Source organism: Chamaea fasciata, unplaced genomic scaffold (genome assembly GCF_029207755.1).
Source record: "Chamaea fasciata isolate MVZ Bird 193981 ecotype frontalis unplaced genomic scaffold, bChaFas1.0.hap1 SCAF_3, whole genome shotgun sequence".
In the NCBI taxonomy this organism is placed as follows: Eukaryota; Metazoa; Chordata; class Aves; order Passeriformes; family Sylviidae; genus Chamaea; species Chamaea fasciata.
In genome coordinates, this window is record NW_027094088.1 from 10928317 (window position 1) to 10954892 (window position 26576).

General features: G+C 47.2%; 1 protein-coding gene across 1 annotated transcript; it reads right to left on the reverse strand.

Moving 5' to 3' along the window:
* Positions 1 to 448: 448 nt before the first annotated feature.
* ANAPC1 (anaphase promoting complex subunit 1) lies at positions 449 to 25477 on the reverse strand. The gene is made up of 47 exons (XM_066177981.1): positions 25167 to 25477; positions 24240 to 24401; positions 24037 to 24088; positions 23377 to 23486; positions 23121 to 23203; positions 22381 to 22454; positions 21995 to 22140; positions 21145 to 21365; positions 20309 to 20518; positions 19943 to 20038; positions 19613 to 19703; positions 19458 to 19523; positions 19169 to 19306; positions 18696 to 18836; positions 18400 to 18460; positions 17926 to 18113; positions 17456 to 17530; positions 17051 to 17316; positions 16750 to 16841; positions 16306 to 16454; positions 15241 to 15319; positions 15126 to 15162; positions 14965 to 15035; positions 14673 to 14851; positions 12548 to 12774; positions 11309 to 11427; positions 10614 to 10885; positions 9842 to 10076; positions 9013 to 9104; positions 8737 to 8871; positions 8536 to 8618; positions 8351 to 8429; positions 7981 to 8055; positions 7375 to 7451; positions 7098 to 7188; positions 6951 to 7004; positions 6484 to 6677; positions 6172 to 6258; positions 5685 to 5802; positions 4842 to 4919; positions 4451 to 4518; positions 3343 to 3481; positions 2717 to 2803; positions 2186 to 2281; positions 1823 to 2021; positions 1221 to 1355; positions 449 to 731 (listed from the first exon to the last, which is right to left on the reverse strand). The coding sequence occupies exons 1-47, from the start codon at positions 25377 to 25379 to the stop codon at positions 616 to 618; spliced, it is 5856 nt and encodes a 1951-aa protein (XP_066034078.1). The 5' UTR covers positions 25380 to 25477; the 3' UTR covers positions 449 to 615.
* Positions 25478 to 26576: the final 1099 nt, after the last annotated feature.

Consider the following 26576-nt stretch of genomic DNA (forward strand, 5'->3'; position numbering starts at 1 on the left):
TGGTTGTCTTCCTCCATCTATCTGTCCCTTTGCAAAAGCCCTTGGCTCCCCTCCTTGAGGATTCCCCTCTTTGGGAAAAAAACCAGGGATAAATCACCATAGAAAATGGTTAAATTTGGAATCAGAATAAGCAGAATCCAAGCCTTTGGCTCCGGCTGAGTAATCCCTCAACCTCTAGCTGCTTTTTATGAAGAAATTCCATGTGTTTGGTGACAAATTAAGGATCTGCTCTGTGCAGAACCAACAAGGAATGAACCCTGCTCCAACTTGATCCAGAGGGATACACAAGGAAGAAGGGAACACAGAGTGTTAAAATCAGGAATTGTCTCCATTGTTTGAAAATAAGATCCACCACAAGCAAAGGAGTTATGAAACCAAGGAAAAGCACCATTCCCAGCCAAGGTCTTTCCTGAATTCCCCACAAAAACCGCACAGTTGCAAACAAGCCTTCGTTACAAAAGTAAATTTATTATGACCTCACTTTTATAGCTCTTTCTTTTTATTATTCCTCGTAACAATTTATAAATAACTCCTGGTCGTGGTTACCACAGCTGGGGGTGAGTCTGGTATTTCGGAAGGTACAAAAAGAAGGAGATTCTGGGAAGTTTGGTGGGACTACAGCACCATGGCCTGGGGATTCCCGAGGAGCAGCGGAGCCAGGCGCAGGAGTGCCCGCACAGGCACATGCAGCCTCCGCAGCTTCAGTAGCAGCTCCGAGAAGTTCCTGCTCCCTAAAAAACATCCAAAGCAAAGGAAAAAGGTGTAAAAATGAGCAAAGATTTGCCTGAAATTGGAGGGAGAAGCTCCAGGGAGCTCTGGAGGTGTCATCCCATGGATCTGTTTGTTGTGTGCTGATTGGAAAGTGAAGTTCTATAAGCGATCTCAAATCCCTTTTAAAAGAGATCCCAAATTCAGGAAGAAGGAGAACACAAAGGAGAAGAACACCCAGAAGAGAGGTGTGTAACAGGCAGCTGGATGCCCAAACACAGCCTGTGTGGCAAGCACAGGATTCCTGGGATAGGGCCCAGATCCCTCATGGATGTGGTGACATTCCTGCCCCAGCCCTAAGGGAGGAACAGAGCCCCCAAAATAAAGGTCCAGCTGCCTTTCTTTTCCCTGAGTAACCTCAGGACTGTTGTATTCCTAGGCTGCTGGAGGGCAAGGAAAAGTTGCCCAGTGAAAGGATCCAGGATTTCCCCAAATCCCTATTCCAGACTCACCTTCCAAGCCTCCAGCTGCCAGCTGCCCTGGGGTGGGCACAGAGTGGTAAATCAGGAAGCACGCCAGCATGCTCAGCTGGGATTCCTCTGGAGCTTGCCCACTCAGGTAGGAATGCAGGGACACATCCCCTCCGGCTGCAAAGCACAAGGAATACCTTTGGTGACATTTGGGAAGCAGGATTTCAACAGATAAATCCCACTGAAGTCTCCATTCCCCACATAAGGTGGGCTGGGAGGTTGTTTTCCAACCTCCTTCCTTCTGCCATGGCCACCCTGCTGTGGTCACTGCTTGCTTTTGCTCCGGGAAAATTCTCCCTGTGCAAGATGAGGAAGGAATTTTCTCTGGAAAACATCACCTTCTCTGCTAAAAACCCCTCACCACTCCAAGCAAACACAATTCTCTAGGGAATGTTCCATACCAAACTGAAAACACCCTTCCTTCCCTCATCAGTTGTCCATACTTTTGAGGCAAAAATCAACCTGGATCAACAAGACAAGAACCAGGTGAGAAACAGCGCATGGAATGAGATGGGCTTTAAGGTCCCTTCCAACCCAAACCATTTCAGGATTCCAAGACTGGTTGGACTGAAATTCATCCTTACCTTGAAGCCACTGATCCAAGGTGTTATCTATGGTGCACTTCATCACTGGCAGAAATTCTGAGTTCATGAAGAGCCCTCGGGTTAGATTCCTGCTCATCCTCTCCTGGTGGCTCTGGGAGCTGAAGAATTCCAGCACCAGCTTCATCTGCCACAGCTCCAAGGTCTCGGACATTTCCCGCCTTTCCAGCCTCCTCACAGCCTGGCAGTGGGGAGAGCAGGAAATGGAGCAGGAATGAAACAGGAAGGAAACAACTCCTCAACCCCTGCCCTCCCCTCCTCGTGAAAAGCACATGGAATGGCCACTCTTTGCCCCCCAGAAAGTGGGAAAAAATGTTGTTTCCAACAAGAACAGGAGTTTCCTACCTGGTCAATGGCGATGTACGTGGGCAGCATCTCTGGATTCTCCTGGGTCACACACTCGTAAAGAATGGAGGAGAAAAGATCCAGGATTTCTTGTTTCTGAGGAAAGACAGGTGTCAGGCACAATTTATTCCAGGTTCCTGACTCCATTGAAGTTAATCCATGCAGTGGCATCACAGGAATTTGGGATAACCAATGATACCACTTGACTTCTTCCTTGGGGTAATTAAACAGGGTTTTATGCCGTCCCTTAAATAATTTTAAAACAAATTCCATATAAAACCCCTTCTGTGACTTCCCCTAAATGCTTCAGGGCTCTCTAGAATTGTTAAACACATTCCTCAAGGAATGGGACAAAAAATCCCAATATCAAACCAACAGGAATCAGAGGATCACCCTTGTATTACACAACATCCTGCAGGATATTCCCTGTTCCTGCTGATTGCAGGGCTGAATTCTGCTCTAGAGTTTAAGGCAAGTTTTCCCTACTTTTTATCCATGGAATAAGTGTTGGTCCACAACAGCACTTCCTACCTGGCCCATGTTCACAGTCGGTTTGCAAAAATAATCGGCGAAGGAAAATAGAGCGGGATCGGAAGTGAAAGCAGAAATTGCTTCTGGCTGGGAAAAAAGGAATTAAAACACATTCCTAAAATGAACTTTCTGGATTTGTGCACAAAGACAACAACAACTGATTTCCAAAGTGTCCAGAACACAAGGGAGAAAACTGGAACCCACACCAAAGGTCGGACTCAATGATCTAAAAGTTGGACTCAATTTAAAAGCTAGACTAGATGATCTAAAGGTTGGACTCAGTGATCTAAAATTTGGATTCAATGATCTAAAGGTTGGACTCCATGATCTTAAGGCTGGACTCAATCTACATGTTGGATTCCATGATCTGAAGGTTGGACTCCATAATCTAAAGGTTGGACTCAGTCATTTAAAATTTAGATTCAGTGACCTAAAGGTTGGACTCCATGACTCTGGAGGGCTTTTCCACCCTAAATGATTCCATGATCAAGCACTTCATGGGCTGGACGTGTCCAACACTTGTGTCTGGCCATGGCAGATGCAGCTACACATGGCTGTCCTGTCAAAGCCATCAGAATTCCCTCCCTCAGCAGCATTCCTGGCAGGAACCATCCTGGGAGTGGTACCTTGAATGCCCGCGCTTCTGAGTTGTGGTGGGTGACAGTCTCTGCCAGGAGGCTCCGCCAGCCCATGGGATCCTCCTTGTACGAGAGCTGCCCAGCTCGGAGCTTCACATACAGGATGCCACCCTTGGAAAGGATCGACCTGGAATCGCAAAACGGGGCTGATTTACAGAATTGATTCAAAGAGAGGAAATTCAGGCTGGATATTGGAAAGGAATTCTTCCCTGTGAGGGCCAGGAGGCCCTGGCACATATTGCCCAGAGAAGCTGTGGCTGCCCCTGGATCCCTGGAAGTGTCCAAGGCCAGGTTGGATGGGGCTTGAAGCAACGTTGGGTAGTGGAAGGTGTCCCTGCCCATGGCAGGGGGTGGAACTGGGTGATCCTTAAATCCCTTCCAACCCAAAGCATGCTGTGCTAGTGGACTATGCTTAATCTAATCCTTCCAGTTGACAAGAGGGCGATCAGTGATTTGACTCGTTATCTTGGAGGTCTTTTCCAACCTAAATGATTCTGGAATTGATTAATGGGAAGTAAATGACCTTAAAGCACCACATTACTGAGCAAAGATGCAGCTGGTTTTTCCCACCCCTCACTGGGGAGTGCAAAGATGAGAATGTTTTTCGTCTGTCCCCCCACCCCCACCCCATAGATCCTGTGTTCCGGTAAAATCTCTGGTTCCCACAGCTGCCCCCCACGTTTTGAGTGTGTCACGAGGGCTGGTGGCACTTTGTGACACAGAGTGACAGGAGAAAAAGCATTTCACAGGGCAGTAACAGTCCCCAACAGTCTGGGAAACGTGACATCACCACCACTCAAAACCAAACTAAAACCATGAGCTGTAGCTTCTCTCTGGTGCCTCCATCCCACTGCCAGCCTCTGTGGGTTTTACTATCAGGTTTTCCCCGACCCTGTTTTTTTGCATGAATTATTCACCTCAATGGGTGAAACCCAACTCTGCAGTTTCTTTCTTCCCCCCCTAAAGTGCTGTCAGATGCACAACAGTGACTTGATGAAACTCAGGTTTCTTTCTGAGCTGTGGGAGGGTTTAAGAAAACCATGAAATACAATTACTACGAGGTCACGATTCAGTTGAGCATTAAAAAAACACTTACTGGAGATGAGTTGTTCCCTTGCTTAAATCTATTAATAATTCCCAGTACCGGGGACCCTTCACTCTGATCTGTCAATAGAAACATTTTATTACTAAATATAACCAGAATCATTGAATTAAGAGGTTTCTACTGGGTTTTTTTGGACAGTTTTATAGTGTTGCCCACACAGAAAATTCAGGAGGAGGTTTGTGTCTCCTAAAGGGAATTCTCTGCTGCATCAGATCTTGGAAGATCTTGATCAAGACAGAAGACAGAGAATTGTCTTTGGAATCATAATGGGACAATGTCATCCTGAGTCACGCTAAGGAATCAAAAACCATCAGATCTCAGCTCTTGAGATCTGTGACACACAATGCAGGTGATTTTCCATTAAAACAGAGATTTCCTCTACCTGCTTCAGTAAGTGGAGCTCTGGGAGAAGCGTGGGTGCCATCAGCTCCTCAGTGGCCTCCCCATACCACTGTGTGCCCTGCAAAACATCATGGGAGTCACAGGTTAGAAAAGCTCATTTCTATGGGAAAATGAATGAAAAGGGCATGGGGAACATGGGGAACAACTGCCCTGGCAGCAGACAGGGGGTTCTGCTCCTACGTAAACACAGGACTCCTGTCAGGAACCACAGACTTCCCAAGCCATTTTTTCCATGGATGGATGGATCAACACCTAACGCTGGGCAAGGCTGAAATGTGAAGGTTTGGGAAGAAAACTGTAATGGGAACATGGAGAAGTCTTTGCCAGAACCATAGACCTGCACCTCTTCCCCCTAAAAATTCCAAGAACTCAATCCTGAGCATCTCCCTTCTCCCATATAAAATAAATCCCACAGAAAGGACTCTTTCCTGAAGGACACTTGATGGAAGCACCAAGGAGAAACACCAAGCTGCTCATCTCAGGAGAAGGCTTGGAAAACCACAAATGCTTCCAGCCACCTCTGTGCCTTTGGAAATCCTTCTGAAGAGGGAGAAGAACCTGGGTCAGTCTGGACACCCTTCCTTGCCTGTTAGAAGACTCTGGTGACTCTCCCTATCCTTCCTTCTGCTCTTCAGGTCCCAGCAAAGCACACCTGAGGTGTGAGTGGGTTGAGCCCAACCCTTCATTTATTTGTGCAGAATTCACCTCGTCTCCAAGACAGCTTGAAACCAAACCCAAGACTGGAGGCCACTCCAACAAAAACTAGGATAAATCCGAGTGTTTGGTTATCCCACAGCTCCTCAGGGCCACCCAGCCACATTACCTTGTAGGTGACCTCTATGAGGGCGTAGCAGGGGCTGTTGGAATCCACGTCCACGGGAGTGAGGAGCCTGGGCTCGGCCGCCAGCACGTACAGGTGACGCAGAGCCTGCAGGTGGTACCTGGGATGGGAACCAGAAGCTCAGCACAGGCTAGGAATGATCCCAGGCACCCAATTCCAGCTCCACACCCAAATACAGCTTGTGTAGCCATGGCATTGGTTAATTAGCAGAACCAAAAGTGATTAAGAGTCATAAATAGAGATTTTCCAGCTGAGCAAACTGGAGCAGCTACATCACAGGAGCACAGCAGAGCTGGTGTTTCCTCACTGACCAAAGACCCCTACCACCGTCACTTATTTCTTCCATTTCCCATTTTTTTTTTTTTAATTGGAGAACCTCCAAAAATTGATTTTTGGTAAAAATCCATCATTTGTCTTCTGTAAGAAGATGGTTCAGCTGAAGGAAATGGGATCCCCATGAAAGCCTTACCGATTGTCCGTGCTGTGAACAGGGAAGTGAGGGTACAGAGCACAGAGGAGAGCAGCAATGGAGGAGTTGGAAGTGCTCAGGGAATATCTGTAGGAAAAAAATCATCATCCTTTAGTTTTCCTTCTAAAAAACACAGGAGGCCAAAATATTTTGGTGGGATGAGGAAAGGAACTTTCAAAAGTGCATGAAGACAACAAGACTCTCTCTTCCAGCAGAAGATGCCCTTATGCATCCATGTAATATTCAAAAAAACAGGGAAATGGAGGAAATGGAAATAAAGACTGAGATCTACCTTTGGAAAAGGCCTATTACCTTCCTCCTCCTAGGAAGAGGAGCCCCAAAGCCATGTGGTGAGCCAGGTGGAAGCCGTAGTTCATCTCTCCCCCTGTCTTCTTGTGCATGAAACGGCAAAGCTGGAGCACTTTGAGGTTCCCAGAGCCGGCCATGACCATGGCCAGGGCTAGGAGCAGGACACTCAGGCACGTTTCCAGGTTATAGTGACCTGTCTTCAAGCACAACAGATAGGCTTCATAACAATTCCATGGCCAACAGCACATTCCAGGTGGGATGATCCACCACTTTCTACCCCTGGACCTTGGAAACCACATTCCCCAGAAAGAGGGAGAGCCAGCAAAGTCCTTCAGTGATTCACACCCTGCCACATCCTATACAACATGTGTAATTCAGGAAATTAAAAGCGCTGGGTTTGTTCCCATTGAGGTTTTGTGAAGGTCACATAAAGCCATCTTTTTGCTGGAAGAAAACTTGGAAAAACTTACTATGGACGCTGTTGGAGCCGACAAACACTTCAGGAAATCCGTGGCATATTTGTACTAGAAAGAAAAGAAATGTCCAGTGAATATGGATCCAAAAGGTGAGTGACAGCTCCCTGGGAAGTGAAGGGAATAAAACAGTCCTCCTCTTACCAGGCACTGAAATGCTGCCAGGTTTTCTGACCCGGCAAAGCGAAATCCCAGGGATAAACATGCTCCGGCGATGATGTAGACATGAGCTTGCCTAAGGAACAACATAAACAGGAAATGACTAAATGTTCCTCTTCTCCTCATCCGAATACACAGCACAAACTCCTTCATCCCTTAAAAATAAAGGGGAAGACTCATCCTTCACAGAATATCCCATATACCAAAACTCTTCTTTACAGGACAGTAAAATTCCCTATGAGATTTTTGGGATGTTACTCACGCCAGCGTTTCCAAGCTCAAGTCTTCAGAGGAAGGCAGCTCTGTTGCATGAAGAGAGATAATGTTCTCTCTTATGATCTGTAAAAAGCAGGAAAGGAAAATAAATCCAAGGGAAAACTGATGACTAAATGAAACTCTGGCCATCAAGAGTTCATAAGTTATATCAAACTGGTCTAAGGGAAGGAAAAGCTGTTTTTTCCCCAGCAGAGACCATCAGCATCCTTAGTTCTCATAGGTATTGAGCTCATTTGGCCTTAAAAATTCCATACAGTATCTTGGAATATCACTGATTCCACTGTTGGGAAGTTATTCCTAATGCTCAACTCCATGCAGCAGTTTTGGATCTGGCAATGAAGGGAAAAGTTTAATTCCCTTCCTTTCCCCTGACATCATTTTGTGCCTGGAACAATCCCATCTCTCCTCAATCATCTCCTTTCCAGTGCCTGGTGCTTCTAAAATCCAGGAATCCCATTAAACCGTCACCTCTGTCATGTTAATGCTCATTTCCCTGTGCTCCTGATATGACTATGGAAATACCCACATGGAAAGCAATCCAGGGAGGTGTAAAACTGGGAAGCAAACACACCACACATAAACAAACACCTACCTGAGGCACGTTGCTGTTGACCCACTTGGAATCGGGCAGGATGTCATCCCACAAAATCAGGCATCGAGCCAGGGTCTGGAAAAAGGGAGAAAACCAAATTGTGGAGGAGAAAATTTATCTATGGAATTGAGAAAAGCTATAAAAATACAGCTAAAAATTTAATGTAACTTTCCCCATAAACTGTCTTTCATCTATTTCTCCCTAAATTCTATTTCCATGACAAGGAAGCTGCCACACTACAAGAAGGAATTGTTGGAAGGGGTGAGTTTGGCTGGGAAGCAAAGGATTCTGGATGACGGGCATGTTGGGCTGGAATTCCTAAATTCCATCATTTAAATAGACTGAGGAATGAACCCAAGAAAAATCTTACCCTCAACAAAAGGAATTCTGGTTTTACAAAGTCCAGCAGATACATGGTGTCTGGTGCTTTGAGCCAGTCAGCAATGGATCTGCAGGGCATGGCAAAGGGTTTCCAGGTCATATTCCAGCAATTCCAAACCTCAGCAAAGCCAACACTAGGGCAGTTTAACCCTGCAGGAATTCCTGGGTCAATACCTGTTGTTGGTCTTCAGGTAGATCATGGCAAGTGCAAGGGTGGCACCTGGACATGTCACGTCCACGTTGATGGTGTCTCCTTCCTGCGAAAACACAGAGAACACTTCCCACAGGTTCACTTGGAAGAGACTGAGGCTCCCAAAGTCATGGAGACACCTCCCAGACTTCCAACTTAAATGAGCTAGCACCGGCACCACATACCTTGATTTGGTAACTGGGAGATTTGTGCTTCTCCCTGTGCATTCCCGCCTGGAATCTCCTGTGTCCCCCCACCATGTACTGGTAGAGCTGCTCGGGAACGTTGAGGTCTGACATCCCAATCAAGTTACTGCCATGCTAAGGAATGGAAGGAAGGAAAACCATGGAAGTGACTTCCTCTAGGAGAAAAAACCCACAGGCAGCTGGGAGCCAAGGATGGAACAGCTCTTGGAATGCCATCCCAATGGATAATGAGTCTCCTAATTGCAGCTGACTTACCCCAAGGCACACCATTCCCAAGGCCAGCCCTGATGCCAGGGAATAGGACTCTCTGTCTGTGCAATATTCCATTTCTGGGCCGGGGGGACGCCCTGGGGAAACCAAACCAGCAAAATTCACCTTTGAAAATTTCAGCTTATTGCTTAATTCCTACTGAAAGGAGAGAAAAAAAAAATAAAATCTGTCCCTCCCTAGGGAAGTCCTCAGTGGAATGACAAGGAACTGGCGGTACACCCATCCATTCCCAAATAGCAACTCCCTCTGAAATGTTATGGTTGGAGTTTAGAGCCATGGTGAAGATGCTAAGTTTAACTGAGGATACTTTAAGATCCTGAACCAATCCAAATGCTGTTGCTAAAAAAGGATTGCACATATCCGATTTCCAGAAACGCAACAATTTCACCCTTAAAATTTATCCCATTCCCTGTTTAATAAACCACACAGTCTCCAAGTATAGCCCCACGTAAACATGAAGAAAAACTGTTACAAATGAATTCAGAATGAGAGTGCAAGTGAGATCATAAATCTGCTGTTCACATCAGCTCTTGAGGCCTAGTGGTTAAAAACGCTCAACGTTCCAAACAGGGGAATTTAGGACACCAAATTTCCAGGTGGAAGAAGTAGGAACAGTAATGATGCTGCCACATTTCTTTTCCTAAATTCACTGACTTTCCTTTTTATGCTGCACAAGCTCCCAGGAGGGACCGTGAGGTTTGGAATAGGGGAGGAGAATGTTGTGGTGGGAAGGTGCCAACGTTACAACTCCCAACTCTGGTGCACACAGTGACAACCCCAGCCCTCATTCCGTTTTTCTGGTGTTGGCACCCACCTATCTCAGCCAGCAGCACCTCGGCAGTGTGCCTGTGTGCAGTGCCCTGGTAGACCAGGCCTATCCCGACTACAGCAGCCACCTGGACGTTGTGGGGCACATCCAGCTCCGTGGAGGTGGGCGGCAGCAGGGCAGGGATGTGGATGCTCAGCAGGCGGGTGATGGCCATGTCCATGGTGCCCAGCTTGGCAGCGGAGACGCCGAGCAGAAGCCCTATACTCGTCATCTCGTGGCCCTGGGCAAGGGTACAAGGAGCAGTGAGGCACATCCAGGAATGGGAAACCCCCTGTCCCAGTGTTCCAGGGGCCTATCCCAATGAGCCATGTGCAGGGGGGAAAGATCTGGCGGTAAAGCTGCTTGAAATCTTTGGACGGAAATGAAGTTTCCTCATTCTGCGGAATCCCAGAATATTTACAATTGAAAGGGACCTCTGGAGATCATCCATTCCATCTCCCCTGCTCACTCAGAGCAGGTGACACAGGAATGCATCCAGGTGGGTTTGGAATGGAAGTGCTTCAGAGGCTCCATGCCCACCCTGGACAGCCAGTTCTCCACCACTTCCATGGAAAGAAGTCCTTCCTCAAACTGAGAAAGATTCCTTCGAACCCAAACAATGCACCATGACCATAATGAAGCAACTCAGACATTCTCCCACAACAGGAAACTTTCAGTCCAACAGTTCAAAGAAACCTGTTGATTTTTCTTTCCTTGTTTTGCCTAAAGAATCCAATCCCAGCGGGATCTGGCTCTTGGATGTGCCAGAAGGTCTCACCTTTGTTAGGTAGTCATGGATGTTGAGGGTGGCCAGCTTGGTGAGGTGCCCGTTGAGGCCCAGGGCCATGAGGAACCCCGCATACTCATTGGCCAGCTCGGCGATTTTGGGCTTGTTGTAGACAATCCAGGCGGAGTCGATCTGGGAAGCGGGAGCGATCTTCAGGCCGGCAGCCACCCCGTTGTGGAAGCTGGCCCAGCAGGCCATGTTGGGGGGGACGTCAATGTTCCCGCTGTTCAGATCCACAGTGGTGTTCCTCGGAGGAGCACGGCCTGCCATGGGAGAGGGGATAAGAGCAGTCAGAAAAAGCCAAGCTCTTCATCCAGTACTAAGTGAGGGAACAGTTCCAATCCAAGAATGTTCAGGAATGTCAGGACAGCCCTTTGCAGGATCCCCATCCTGTACGACCCCAGCATTGATCAGTTTAGGCCATTTTTCCACTTCTTTCTCCTTCTGTACCTAATAATAGGTCTCAGTGTTTGATAACACTGGCTCTGACCATTCCAGAAGGATATTCCACCATTCCAGGTGGCAGATTCAAAGCCCAAAGGAGCTGCTTCTCACAAAACCCACACTTGAGCCATGAAGTTCTTGGTGGAGAAGATGTCAAAAATATTAGAGTAATGAGATAACAGCTGGAAGAAAGACCATCCTGGCTCTGGGATGGACTGGGAAGGAAGCCCTGACCGACATACCGGTGAGGTTCAGCTTAGGGATGGGCAGCTGCTCTGTCGGCACAGGATGGTAGGAGAACAGGGTGAACATTCCTCGTCCAACTGGGAGTGCCATGGTTCGCTGGCACAGCTGCAGCAACCTGGTGGGGAGGTGAATCCAAAACCATATCAAGAATTTTCCCAAATATAAACAACCTACAAACAACAGGCACTGGACAGAACCATTTTTCCATCATTGTGACTTCTTCCTTCTTTTGAACCAAATCTTTGGTCTTTACAAGGTTCATCTCCAAGATACCTTTTAGCTATTGGAACCTGGCACTATTTTTCCCTTAAAGCTGGTTCAATAAATCCATTCCACAGACACTTCCCAGCCGTGTCGGAAGCGAGGCGAGAGGAGAAAGCCAAGCCAAGGTGGTTGCCCTGTGGGATCCTGCTATGAGTGGTGATAACACCGAGTAATAACCCATGTACAGTGGTAATAAGGCACTCTCAAAAATGCCGACCACAATTCTCTATGATTTAATCTGGACACACTTTCTAGACTCGTTAGATTACTCAGCTCCCTAGGTCAGACTCAGAGCATGCCACATGATAATGGTGTTCTCAGGTTTGCTTTTTAATTTAGTTTTTAATGGAGAGGTTTTTAACCCCCCCCAAAAGTGAATAAAGAAGCAGGACAGGGATAATCAAGGCCACCGGGCACAGTTTTCAAAGGAATGGAATGGGACAGTGAATGTGCTTTCTGTGGAAGTCCAAGGCGCCCTGACTAGGCTCAGCCTATCACAAAGGATTCTCCAGCTTTAGGCAGGGCATGGATGGTTTGGTCTCTACAGAGTAGGTACTGCTTATATTTCACATTTTTTGGGCAGAAGAAAGTGACACAAAATCTTTTCAAATCCGATTGACCTCAATGTGCTGTTTCGAGTCCACACTAAGTGTCCTTCCCAAGAGCCCCCAACTCCAATACAGCAGAACTTTGATATCCATGGAACTCCAAAGACTTAGATTATGATTTTTTTTTTAAACTAGATTCTGAGCCTCAAAAAATATCCCCACAACCTTTCAGCTGAATGAAATACTGGGAAATAGAAACAGCTGTAAATGGAGAAAGTTCCAAGGCCACATTGGACGGGGCTTGGAGCAACCTGGGATAGTGGAAGGTGTCCATGGCAGAGGTAGGAATGAGATGAACTTTAAGGTCCTTCCCAACCTAAGCCAACCCAACTCAACGCATTCTATCCTTCCAGGATTCCTTACCTGTTTTCCTTCTCCTCGATGTACTCGTGATCACTGGCTTCCGGCATTTGCACTACGTTGACCCGGACAGGCCGGGCACTCTGGAGGAGCCTCCGCACCTCCTGCACCCTCAGATCCTCGCTCCAGATCAGGGACATCACCTCCTCGTTCATGTCGTTCATGCCATCCTCATCCTCCTCCGACTCAGCTGCTGACGGAATATCCGAGGACAGCACCGTGCCCACGGACTGCAAGGGAAAGGGAAAAGACAATTCTAGAGGGGAAAACTGCCAGGAGGGCACCACATCCTGAACTCACCCAGAACAATGATGGGTCTGTACATAAGAGGGATGGACACGCAGATGGAGGGTAACAGCATTCCCACATGCCTAACAGGAATTTAAAGGCCTGAAGGATTTCCAAACATGGAAATCAAGTACTTTTGTACAACTAAATGGGATAAATAACGGAAGACAAGAGATGACACCTCAAATACACTGAGAAGGTGACATGTGACAGAGTTCTTGTCCTTTCAAAACCCTTCCTTGTTTCGGAGCAGTCATAGAAAAGGGGCTTCCTTTCCCTCCCTACACTATCAGCCCAGTTTGTGATTATCCCAGTTTGTGATCAGCCCAACCAGAGCTGCTGCTCTGCAGATTCTGCTCCAAATCCTGCATTATTTTTCAATGTCGACGATTTCACACATCAATTTGGATTCGCTCCACAACCACCTTGGAAAAGCAAATTACCCATAAAAACTAACAGCCTGCACAGCAGAAAATCCCAAAATTCCTCACTATTAGGCAACTTGTGGTTCACCACAGCACCAGAATGGTTTTGGAACTTCCACACGTGACTAGAAAAGCATCAAAGCCTAGGAACACTCTTGGAAAACCCTTTTTCCATGCAAAATTTAAGAAATGCTTTTCTAAAACTCTGCTCTCCTGTTTGTTCACATCACACAAGTGATGAGACCCAAAGGGAACAGATGTTCCTGTGGTTCACCAGGAACATGGCCCCAGGAAGTAAATGAAGAGCTGATGAATAAAACCAAATTTTTCTGGTAAATCCACGCTCAACCTCAACATGCAACTGCACCACCCAGAGCAGCAGGGTCCGTTCTGAAACAGGAAACTCCACCCTGCCCTCCTGAGAAATGACAAACAATTTGGGGTTTGAAGCTCACTTTGGCCTTTTAAGGTCACATCAATTAGAGGCATTGTTATAAAGTCACTGATAAAATCAAATTTATCATCATTTTTGATGATTCGTGTGGGTTTCGGTTGGGCACAGCTTCCACCAGCAGCAAACAAAAAGGATTTTTCATGTGGTGGCAGGTGGGGTTTGACTTGGAGTTAATTGACCTTTCTGCCAAATTAATTACAGTTTTGATATGCAATTAGTCATAAAGCCTTTGTTGTAGAAAACTGGAATAACTTTAATATCCCTTTCAAAGCTGAGACAGCAAAAAAGGATCTTGACCAAGATGGACTTGAGATTCCAAATCCCAGCTCCTGACTTCGGAAAAGGCTCCCATCTTCTGCCATGAAGGGCTTTTATGTCAGCCTTAAGAAGATTTTTGGCTTCCAACAAAGGACATTTCAGTGAGATGCAATTCCTTGGGATGCTGGTGATTGCCACCATCAGAAGAAAATGTTGAAGAGAAAACACCACACAGTTTTTTTTAAATCATTTAACCTCAGGATACAAATACCTAAAACCCTTTTTTGGGGAAAAAAAAAAAAGAAATATGGCAAATGTATTTCCAAATCCAGCTCTTCTAGTGGAGAGAAGGATGCCGGCCATGCCAACACAAGAAGCCACTGACAAATACCCACTTCCTTCTCCTTCTGCCATGGTTTGATAGCAGAGCCTCTGGAGAAAGCACCAAAAGATGGGAGGAGGAAGAATCCAACAGCCCTGGAGGCAAAACTTTTGTCTAAATTCGAAAATGTGATTTATCTTGAGTCTTCCCAGCTATCCACGATTATCCAACCCTGCTAGATATTGGTTTTCACACCAAAACCCTTGTACATGTAAAGCCTCCATTTTGTTGGCCCCAATTTGAGAATTAAGCTGGAAATTCCTGAGCTGGGTGCTCTGCCCAAACCTTGGGATTGGGAAACCTCTTTGTGGCCATACTCACGGATTTTCCCTTCTGCAGGCTCCCTTCCCAGGCCTGTTTGGACAAATCCTGGCGGCCAATGAGGAGGCAAACGGCTTCTGGCCAGTCCGAGGCCGGCTGCTCCCGGCACTGGTAGATGGCGTCTCGGATGGGAAGGGCCACGCCAAAGGGAAGAGATTCCAGATCCCTCAAGGTGAAACCTTAAAATTAAGGAGGGAAAAAACCCCAAATAAGTGTTATCAATCCCAGACAAAGAGTGTATCCTGTTAACCAAGCACATGGTTATTTGGCAATGTTGTTGCTCTGCTCTTACCAACACTGGTCATCCATAGGACCAATTTTTCAGCCAGGCTGGAAACAGAAGTGCTGGGTTTGAAACTGCACCTGGAAAATTAAGGAGAAGCCAATAAAAGCTCATCCAGAAGTCAGCAGGAAGTCACAAACTCAATAAAACAACACCAAAAGCCTCCATACCGATTGTCATCCTGCTCCATCTGCTGCTTCCGTTGGCCTAGTAAAGACAAGGCTGTGTTAATTCCATGTTTTCCACGCTTGAGGCACTCCCAGGATGGAGTCAAAGCATTCTTACCTGATGTGACCTTGTACAAATAATGGGAGGCTTCGTTCAGCACAGCGCTCTCGTCCCCAAGGATATACAGAGCCACACTCTGGGGAGGAGAGACATCAAAAAAAGTCATTTTGGGGCTGAAATTCCTTTGCTTCCCAGAAAAACAGGCAGGAAATAACTGGAATACAACCTCAGAAGTGGGGCAGGTGTATTGTGAGGAGACTGAAACAACTGAAAACAACAAACTTTAAAGCTTTAAATTTTTGGGAAAAAATCCACCCTGAAACAATGCACTGAATTTTCCCTCCTTGCTCCAGAGATAAAAGATAAATATCTTTCCAATGCAAAAACAGGCTCCGAGTTATCCCTCTTGTGTTTCTCATATTCCATTTCTCCTGCAGGACACACACACTGTTTGCAGACACCTTTTTCCACTTGGTTTCCTCCACATCTTGGATATTTTGTAAAGGTTCCAAGTGAAAGGCTGTTGAGTCCAGCCAGCAAAATCCAAGGGATCAGTCAGTCTATTTGGACAATTCTGAGAAAAATCACATCCAGGTAAAATGATTCTGTGAGCTTTATGAAGATCTTTCAACTCTGAGCTCTGCAAGGGCAGATCAGGCAGAAAGAGGAGGGAAATAGATCCTGGCTTTTTGTCCCTGTTTTTCTCCTTAGGCATCTTAGGCTCTACACCTCTGCTCCCAGTTGGAAGGGTTTTCCCACCAATGAGTAAGGAAGTCATGCTGACCAAGAGATACCATCAGCACTCACAGGACTAAATATTGATGTTGGGCCATGTCCAAGGAGAAAACCGGAGAATTCTCATTCCCAAAATACAGATAATTCCAAATTCCATCATGCCTTTGCACAAACCACCGAAAAACACAGAAGCAGTGAAGCTGCTCAGCTCCAACACATCCTTTCCACCTGGAAAATCCATCCAGTAAATTAATCCCTCTGTTATTTCACCTTCCTCTAGGGATGTTTCATTCCCAGGATATTCAGCAGCTGGAGCAAACCCTGCCCACAGGGCAGTGCTGACAAAACAAGGTACATTTCCTGTATTCCCTGCCCCCCAGTACTCACCAGTATCACCAGTTTGCTCCTTTCACAGATCCCTGGTAAGTAGGGATAAGGCTGCACTCCCTCTCCCTTCAGGCAGGAACTCAGCCACTGGAAGATACTTGGAGGCTCAGCAGAAAAAAAGGAGGGATGGAGCATGAAACCTGTTTGGACTTAAGATGAACAACACAGACAATGAGCTCCAGGGAAAAGACACAAGAATTCCTCACCATTCCCATTTCCTCCAGTATTCCCTTCAACAACAAAAATCCAGCATTTTCCCCCAAAATTTTACAGATCCCTCCTGTCAGATGGGATTTTTTGACGGGAATGAAAACTCAACGTATCTATTTATGAAGAAAAACTATCTCAAAGGAATAAGCAGGGGATAATCCTCCAGAATGAGGGGAATGTTAAAAACAAAAGGAATATCCAAATATCATGGAATAGCCAAAGGCTTAAACTCACCCTGGTCAATTATGCAGGTCTGCCTGGAGGTTTTGACGAGGGCTGGGTAGTCCCTGTAGTAATAATCCATGTAAGCTTCCAGTTTTAAATCCCTAGAATGAGAGAGAGAGAAGTCACAGACTGGGGAAAAAACATTCCAACCTCCTGGATGCCACCTTTGGGCAGTCGCGCTACTGGGGAAGAATTTGGAGCCATGGAACAAATAGGAAAGGTTTTAAATATTCCTTTCCTTCAAATACAGGGCAGGTTTGCTCCAGTTTGGGCAATCCCATCAAAAGAAATGGTTTTCCAGTGGGAATACCTGGCCAGCTGAACCAGGAGAACCACGAGGGAGCGGAGTCCTTCTCCCATCAGACTGTTCAGTTTGAGTTCCTCGTAGATGAGGTGGAGAACAAAGAAAATGGCAGGAATGTGGGAGAAAAGGAGGGTGGAGGAATCCAAACTAAGGCTCTGGGAAAAGTCATCCTTGGAAGCCGAAACTTCCAGAGGGTCCAGGCGCAAAGCTTTGGCAATGGGATGAGACTCGAAATTCTTGTGGTAGTCAGAGCTCAGGAGATACTCCCAGTCCTAGAGCAAAGAAACAGGGAAGAAAGAGAGAGGATCCACAGTGAACATCATTTCCAGAAAGGTAATTCCAAAGCACTGTTACAGAGGAATTTTTTCTCTAAAAACCAAACCAAATATAACTGAGGGAACCATTTCTTACCTCATCTGACCCAGTTTCTGATGGCCTTGCCTTCTTTGGAGCAATGACCGGAGAGAGTGATCCTTCAAAATCAAGCTGCAACAAATAAAATAAAAAGAAATAAATAGAAAAGAAATGAATAGAAAATTAAAGCAGCTCAAGAGTGAAATTCCCAAGGTTTTCCAGGTGAATTACAACATCTGAACTCAAACCAAGTAGGACATGATGTGGCTTAAGGTACGTCTGGATTTGCTGAACAAACCCCAGAAATCTAAAATCCTCTTTAAGGAACAACAATCAGAATTGTGACCTGTGTTTAAACTCAGAATCAATTTAATACGGATGAGATGAACCAAATTTAATGCAGCAGTGTGAGCTGGAGTCAAACCTCCATAGTTAATTTTTATAATAAGCACCTTGTAAATGGATCTCATGATAAACACAGAGTAAAACAGGCCTGAAAATGAGAAGTGAAGAACGAATTTGCTCACATTCCGTGTCCAGCAGACCCTCTCAGTGTTGTAACCCATCATGTTCATGAGACAGGTGACAAATAAATTCCACTCTGAGTGGTAGCTGGGCCCTCCCGGGGCATTGTAGGCATTGTACCACTTCACCAACATCTGCACAGCTGTTTCCTTGGGCAGGATGGCTTTCACTCCCTGTAGGCATTTTTTCACTGTTGGAGAAGAAGGAAATCATCCATCAGCTGTGGTTTCCTGGGATTTGCTTCATCAGTGGTGGGAATTTCCCCAGGTTCCTCTTGTTGGACCTGCTTTTAACTCCAAAAAAGCCACAAAACTCCAACAACTCTTCCTTGAGTTGAGCACAAATCCTCCGATTTGGAACAAAAATAAGGAAAAACACTCCTTTTTTTGCTCATTACTGAAACCAGTCATGTCTGAACTGAGATCTCAGCCCTTCCCCAAGCAAACCAAAAGCCATCCAAAGCTTTGGAAACCTACCTAATTCCGAGGTGGCGATTTCAGGAATACTTATCCGAACCATGGTGTTATTGCTGAGCTCCTGGAAAATCCAACAAAAGTGGAGATAAATCAGGAAATGCATCAAGTGCAGGCAGAGTCCTTTTCTATCAACTCAGAACTCCTTAGTGGGTGAAGGTATTTCCAAATTCTGGCTTTTGCTACATTAAGATGCAGAATTCAGGCACCAGCTCTGTGAAACACTGAAAACCTTGGAATTATCTTAAAATAATTTTTGTTACCAAAAGTGTTGCCCTAAATGACAGGGAAATACCTACTAAAGTCACTCTGTTGTGGACAGGATCCCTCAGAGCTTGGATGAAAGTCCCAAGCTGCTGGAATGTGCAGTCCTCAACATAGGAGGAGTCATGGAGCTTGGAAGAATCCCTTAATTCTGGAACTGGTGACAAAAGCACGCTCTGGAAAGTGGGAAAAATGAGCCCATTTTAGAGTTCAAATTGAATTGGAATTCAGAATTAAAGTGGATCTGAGCAAAGAACAGCTAAAATTGTTGGGTTTGAAGTACTAGCAAGAATCTTGGAAACAACTACAAATCCTTCCAATCCCTGCCTTGGAAGTTTTATGGCAAAGAGAAATAAATAAACAGGGCAGCACCACAAAAATCTTCTTTAAACACAGTTTATTCAGAGGACTTATAGAACAAGAAGGAAAGATTCAACTCCAAAAGACACCTCAGAAGATAAACCACCACCAATCATTACAACAAAGGGAGTATTTCCTTATTTCTTACCTCTTCCAGGGGCCCCAGGTGCTTGTTCAAAGGCTTGGATGGAGTACTGACACTATCCAAGGGAGTGCTTGGCCGAGGCATTGGGTTGGACATTGTCAGGGATGGAGCAGGAAGCCCGGGAATAAAAACCTTTCCCACCTTTTTGGTGGAAAAAGGAAAAAAATGTTGAGTTTTTCTCTGAAAATAATCCCCACAAAAATTATTTCATTGTCCCATTAATGCCACGGATGCTTCAGAACTCCCTTTCCAGCACTGCACATAAATTAGGGACAGAAAAGGTGCTGCTTACCCGAACCACTCCGGAATAAAGCACCAGATTCCCACTGCCTTCCAGAACCAGCAGAGTGTCAATTCCCTAGAATAATCAAGCAGCACATTCAGGTCCTTGTGTTTAATTAAGGAGGCACCAGCTGGATGACAAGGACATTCCACAGCTAACAATACCTCCACCGGAGCCGCATCCTTTGCTGGAATATTGGTGATAGATCCAAAGATCAGCTGTGATTTATCGTTGCTCTCTTGGAATTTTACACACCTAGGGATTAGGGAGAACAGGAAACAAAAGGTTTGTCCTGGGTGCTGTTACGGAAAGAAAACAAACTTCCAACAGTGCAGTGAATTTTTTGTGGGTTTCATGGTTCCTTCCTTCTTTTTCCTGCTTTGCCCAAAATAACTTATTTTTAATTTTCTAGTTAATTAAACCCCTTGATGGACTTCAAGCTGGGAATTTCTGGAGTGCTTCTCCTGGTTCATCTGTCCCCAAGGAATGCTCACCTCAGCTGGAGCTGGGATTCCACTAAAAAGCACAAGAATTTCTGCCCACAAAGGTCAGTAGAAATGAACACTTTGGATGCCTGGGAATTCTTCTCTCTGGAAAAGAGACACAAGGACCTGCTTTTGAGACCTCATGAAACCATTCAGAAAGCCTGGGATAGGACAGCAGGGAAAACTGCTCCAAGTGCTCAGTTCTCTGCAAGGGAGCCAGGCAGTTAGGGAGCATCATTTCCCAAAAAAATCAGGCAGCTCAAGCCCATGAACTGACTCCAAGATGTCCCCAATTTCAGAAAAACCACTGAAATAAGCTGAGTTTTCACTTTTAATTCCTGCTTCCCAACTCTCATCCCAAGAAAATCAGCTGACCTCATGTTTGTGACTGTTTCTGTCCACAGGTGGTCGATGCAGAGCTCAGGAATGATTGGCTCTGTCTCTGGCACGAGAAAGGAGTCATTGGAAACGGAATTCGGAGAATGGGTAATGCTGGGTCTCCTCGGGGACTGGGCACTGCTGGAAAAGTTGAACCTCTGCACTCCAGAGAAGGAATGGACTCCCAGGGCTGGGGAATGGGAACGGCTGCAGGCAGAGACAGGATATGGATGAGAAGGGGATCTTCAAAATCACGGAAAAATCAGACATTGATGTGGCCAAAAAGTGGATCTTCAAAATTAAGATAGAATCAGACATTGGATACGGCAGAAAAGTGGATCTTCAAAATCAGGGAGAATCCCAGGGAACTCATCCACTGATTTTAAAACTCAATCAACCCTAAACCAGGAACTAGCTCACTGTTGATTTCCTTTAGTTTTCTAGTATAGAAAAACAATTCTCTTATTATTTTCCAGGCATCTCTGTCTGAATCCAATAGAAGAGATTTCAAAAGGATTTCAGATGGCCCATTGCATAAAAAATCCCTCCCAATCTCTTCCCTCTAAGTTCTTTAGAGAATCCAGCCCAAAACACTCCTGAGACTCAAACATCCTGCAGACATTCCTTGATCCATGATAGAGCAGCCTCCTTGGCTCTGGTGCAGGCATTATCCTCCTGAGCCATCAGGATAATGGCACAGGAAGCGCATCCAAGGGAATTTCAGGTGCTGCAACACAAGAGGCACCTGAGCCTTGGATGGCAAGACAAGACAGCAAAACGTGTCCATGGTATTCCATAGCTCCCATCCTTCGGGATTTGCTGTGGGTGCCCACCTCAAAGCAGCCATGTTGGAGATGGTGGGAGAGCGGGATTGCAGGTTGGGAGAGGAGCCGGATCTGCTCTGGCTGTGGATGGACGAGTAGTTCTGGAAAGGGGAGCCCCCAGGGGAGTCTCCTTTGGAGAGGCTCCGGAGATGAGCGGTCAGGGAGCTGCTGGTGGCCATGTGCTGGGGGGTGCCCCCCTGCTCTGGGAATTTCAGCACCAGGCTCTGCTCCTGGGAGGGAAACCAATGGCATGTGGGCAAGGACAGCCAGAGAGAGGTTTTTCCAACAGCTTTTCCTGTCAGTTACGTGTCATAAATTCATGTTCAGCCTACAGAGTTAATCCCATCAACTGCTCTTCCACTCCCACAGAAACTGCTCCAACGGCTTTCACAATATCCCAGGATTTGGTCGGAAAAGACCTCAATGCCCAGCCAGTTCCACCCCCTGCCATGGGAACACCTTCCCCTACACCAGGTTGCTCCAACCACCATCCAACCTGGAACATTTCCAGGGATGGAGCAGCCACAGATTCTCTGGGAAACTCTGCCAGGGCCTCACAACCCTCACTGTCGAAGTTTTCATGGCACTAAGATACTTCCCACTTTTTTTAAACCTTGTGGTCCAATGTATGGAACAACATGTCAATAACATAATCCATGACCAACACCACATGATCCCCCTGCTCCAGGCAAATCCACGGAAAAAACTTCTTGAAAACCAAAAGAACCAGCCCCACCCAACATCTCACTCTTATTAATGAAATAAATCCCAAATCCTAGCACTCCTAACACACATAAGGGCACAGAAATGCACACAGCTGTTTTCCAGGGATCTTTATTCCCCAGGGAATAAAGTGTACCTCTGGCTTGACTCTCCTGAGGGCCCAGACCATGTGTAAGCTCTGCACAGTGTCGTAGGTCATCACTATGGAAGGGTCAGCACTGAGGAACACGATCCTCAGTGTGTGGTCAGCCACGTACTGCACCCGGGATGATCCAAACACTCCTGGAAAACAGGGATGTATTCCAAAGGATCAGCTCCACAACACTGCTATGAGCATTTCCCACACTCTCTTCCTTCCACAAACTGGGTTTCTTCCCTGAGCAGCTTCCCTGTTCATGCAGCTGCTCTAACTGCATCCTTGGAAGGATTTCAAAATTCCCAAATTTTTTGATACAGGGAATGCTCCAGGGACACACTGGGATTTGCTGCCATGCTGAGGGACTCCAGTGACATTCAACGTACCTCCAGACTTCCAGACCAGAGGGGTGATCTCATCCAAAGGGTGCAGCATGCTGAACATTGTCGGCAAAGGCTCTCTAGAGAAAAGCCAGACAATCAGAGCCTGGAATGTGACAGCAGGGACACAGATTCCATCTCCAAAAGCTTGTTGGATTGACTGAGTAGACTCAACTTTTCAGGACCTCTATTCCTAATCCCAGCTCTTCCAAGGACTAGAGAATCCCAGGGGAAAACCCGAAAGAGTTGAGTAAAGCTGCTCATCAGTGCATTGTCCAACTGCTTCCTTAGGGATCCACAGAAGGCTTCCACAGGGGCTGGGAGTCTCAGCCAACAGGGAGTTGGATCCTAACCCAACAGGGAATGGGATCCTGCAACTGAGAGAAACTGTCTCAATGACAATCCCTCAGTGACTCTCCCAGTTGTTCGTGACAGCCTGGAATCAATTCCCAGGACAAACCTTAATGGAATCAGGCTGCTGGGTCCCAGATCCTATTCCCAGCACCAGCACTCCCAAATAATTTTTAACACTCAGCTTTGAGCGTGCTCACTCAGAGACACTGGGATAGGATAAAAAGACTGGAAGAATCATATCAATAAAATCCCAGATTGGTCTGGGTTGAAAGAGACCTTAAAATGATCTCATTCCACCCCCTGCCACATGGATCTTTCACCACTGCCCTCCAACTCCTCCATTCCTTATTAGATTATCCAACAGGAAACCACCCAAATTCCTCATTCCGTACCTGGGTGGACTTGGAGGCACCTCATGGGAAGAACTGCTGCGCTCAAATAACAACCCATATTTGGTTGGCCAGACATTCGCAACCTATAAAAAAATTATGGATTTATAGGGGAAAAAAAACTAACCATCTCCTGTATTGATTATGTTTGAGGGTTTTACAGGAAAATAAGACAATCAGGCTATTTTATGGAGAGCTGAGGAATGCAAACGTACACAAAAATATTCCACTTTTTGACAAAAAGCAAGGCAGAAGTTACCTGGAAAGGCAGTGCAGCAATGTAATCCTTCCCCTCCATGCTGTGTACATTTATGCAGGAATTCTGCAAAATGCAGATACATTTCTCCACTATTTCCTCACTGTCTGAAACTGGAAAGGAAAAAACAATTACATAGGGAAGTTTCACTCTTTTTCAGACATCTCTTATACACAAAAAGTAAATTCTGACATTTCAAGTTGTGGTCAATGAGCTCCTGGAGTGTGTCCACAGAAGGGAATGGAGCTGGGAAGGGGCTGGAAAACAAGGAATGGCTGAGAAAGCTCAGCCTGGAGAAAAGAGGGGACCTTCTGGCTCTGCACAGCTCCCTGACAGGAGGGTGCAGCCAGGTGGGGGTCAGGCTCTGATTCCAGGGAACAAGGGACAGGATGAGAGGAAACAGCCTCAAGTTGTACCAGGGGAGATTCAGGCTGGATATTGGGAAAATTTCTTTCCCAAAAGGGTATCCAGCCCTGATACAGGCACAGGGCTATAAAAATCACGTGGATGTGGCGCTTGGGGACATGGTTTTGTGGTGGCCTTGGCAACACCTGGACTTGGTGGTCTCTGAGAGCTTTCCCAACCTAAACAATTCCATGATTCCAAGCCAAGGGAGCTGAGCTCTGACTATTCGCCCAGCAGCACAAGAAGCAGGGCACTCACCATCAGCTTTTTCCAGTTTTTCTTGGGGGATAGTGAAGTCACACCACAAGGCCTGAAACCCAATACAGCATCATTAATTCTCCAGAACGAGCTCCTCCTACACAGCGTCACCTTCCCATGTTCCCTCAACTAACCCCACCCCAAAACACTCTGTGGAGAGGGTCCGTGGATTCCCTCAGTGCCCCTTTCCCACATTTCCGTACCTGCAGAACGGGGCTGTCGACGGTGAATGCCTTGTACATGGTGGACGCTTGGCTTCTGCTGCCCTTGCTCCAGATGACCACGTTGCTGGCCACATACAGCTCCTCGTCGTAGTCCACCTCCTCCCCAACATCACTGATGCCTTTCCTCAGCTGCCAGCTTTCCTGGAAAACAGGGGTTTGTCAAGGAAAAGCCACAAAACCCACAGGTGTGATGAGTTTGGCCAGTTACAAGGTGCCGGCATAGAGAAGCTGTGTCTGCCCCATCCCTGGAAGTGTCCCAGGCCAGGCTGGAGAGGGCGTGGAGCAATCTGGGATAGTGGAAGGGGGTGGAATGAGGTGATCTGTAAGATCTCTTCCAACCCAAAAACCCCTGGCATTCCATGGTAAAGGACAATCAAGATCCATTTAGCTTTATTTTGATAGAAGCCACGGAGGAATGAGTATGGGAGACCCTTTATGGAGTTCTTAGATTTAGAGTGAACCCCCTTGCCCCCTAAACTGCTTCCCAGAGAAGAGGTGGGATGTGGATGGATCCAGTCTTAGGCTCGGTCTCCATCAGAGCTGGGGGTGTTCATCTGGAAAATGGAAGCCTCTAAGGAGACCTTAAAACCCCTTCCAGTGCCTCAAGGGGCTCCAAGAGAGCTGAACCAGGACTTGGACACGGATCTGGAGCGACAGGAATGGCTCCCCACTGCCAGAGGGCAGGGTTAGATGGGCTATTGAGAAGGAATTCTTCCCCGGGAGGGTGGTGAGGCCCTGGCACAGGTTGCCCCATCCCTGGATGTCAAGGCCAGGGTGGAGGAGTCTTGGAGGAACCTGGTCCGGTGGAAGGTGTCCCAGCCCACGGCGGCGCGCGGGAACCGGATGGGCTTTAAGTTCTCTTCCCTCCCAACCCCCCTGGAACCCGCAGCTCAGGAAGGCTCTTACCCGGTGCCGGTCGTGGATCGTGACCTCTCGGAGGGAGCCCACGAGCCCTGCGGCGCCGTCGGAGGAGCAGAGCTCCGGCGCGGGCTGGAGCCGCCGCAGCTGCAGGCTCAGGGCGCTCGGGTGCCGCCGGCTCCGCTCGCGGCCCCGCGGCGCGAACTCCTGCAGGTCGCCGGCCGCAATCATCGTCGCCCTCTCGTCACAGTGGTCCGACATGGGGCCCCGATATCCACATTATTTCCGGGACGCTCCGGCGGCTCCCGCGGGCAGCGGGACGCGCGGGGAACAGCACCAGCGGCCCCTCACGCGGGCGCGGCCATCTTAGCGCTCCCGCCCTGCCCCGCGCGCGCCGGCTCCGCCATGGCCGCGGCTGGCGGGGGTCACGCGCCGCTCCCGGGGGAGTCCTGTCGTTCCCGGCGTATCCCTGGGGGGAATCCAGCGCCTCCCGGCATATCCTGAGGGGAGACTTCCCCCAAAATGCCGTTTCAGGGCCACAGTCCCTCCGAGCGCTGGCACGGCGGTGCCGGGCGGCAGTGGTTGGTGACTGGTGTGCTCCCGTGGCAACTTCCATCATGGATCGCCCAGCTCACAGCCTGGTGTTGTGCTTGACTGTCTTTAAACTGACGGAGAATACGTTTAGATGGGATATTGGGAAGAAAGTCTTCCTTATGAGGGTGGTGAGGCACTGGAAGAGTTGCCCAGAGAAGCTATGGCTGCCCCATCCCTTGAAGTGTTCCAGGCCAGGTTGGAGCAACCTGGGATAGCGGAAGGTATCCGAACCGATGGCAAGGAACTGGATCATGTTTAAGGTTCATTCCCACCCATATCATTCCGGGATTCCATGATAAAGAACAATTGGAATCCATGTGGAGTTATTTTTATGGAAGCCAGGGATGTAAAAGGTAAGGGAGATTCAGAATGAACCCCCTTGTTTCCTAAGCTCCTTTTCAGAGAGGAGGTGGGATGTATATGAATCCAGTCTTAGACTCAATCTCCATCAGAATTGGGAGTGTACCCCTGGGAAAGAGAAGCCTCCAGAGAGATCTTAGAGCCCCTTCCAGTGCCTGAAGAATACAAAGGAAGAAAGAATTTTGTGCTGACACTTGTTGTTGTTGTTGTGTCTTTGTGAACTGGAACAAGGATGTTTGTCCCAGAAAAGCCCTGCCCTACTTCTGCATGGCCCCTTCTCTAGTCACATCTTGTTAATATCCCTGGCATTTAGTACCAGCAATCCTTGTCCATTAGTACCAACAATCCCTGGTTGGCTCCATGGCTGTTTGTGTTTGAGACATGGACATGAGTCCGGAGAAGCTGTGGCTGCCCCATACCTGGGAATGTTCCAGGCCAAATTGAAGAGGGCTTGGAGCACCCTGGGATAGTGCAAGGTGTCCCTGCCCGTGGCAGGGGGTGAGA

Coding starts and splice junctions, on each gene's coding strand:
- ANAPC1 (XM_066177981.1), bottom strand. CDS start 25,379: ATGTCGGACCACTGTGACGAGAGGGCGACGATGATTGCGGCCGGCGAC. Junction 5,803..6,171: donor GTTCACAGCACGGACAATCG/GTAAGGCTTTCA, acceptor TTCCCATCCCAG/GTACCACCTGCAGGCTCTGC. Junction 2,022..2,185: donor CGTACATCGCCATTGACCAG/GTAGGAAACTCC, acceptor CCCCACTGCCAG/GCTGTGAGGAGGCTGGAAAG.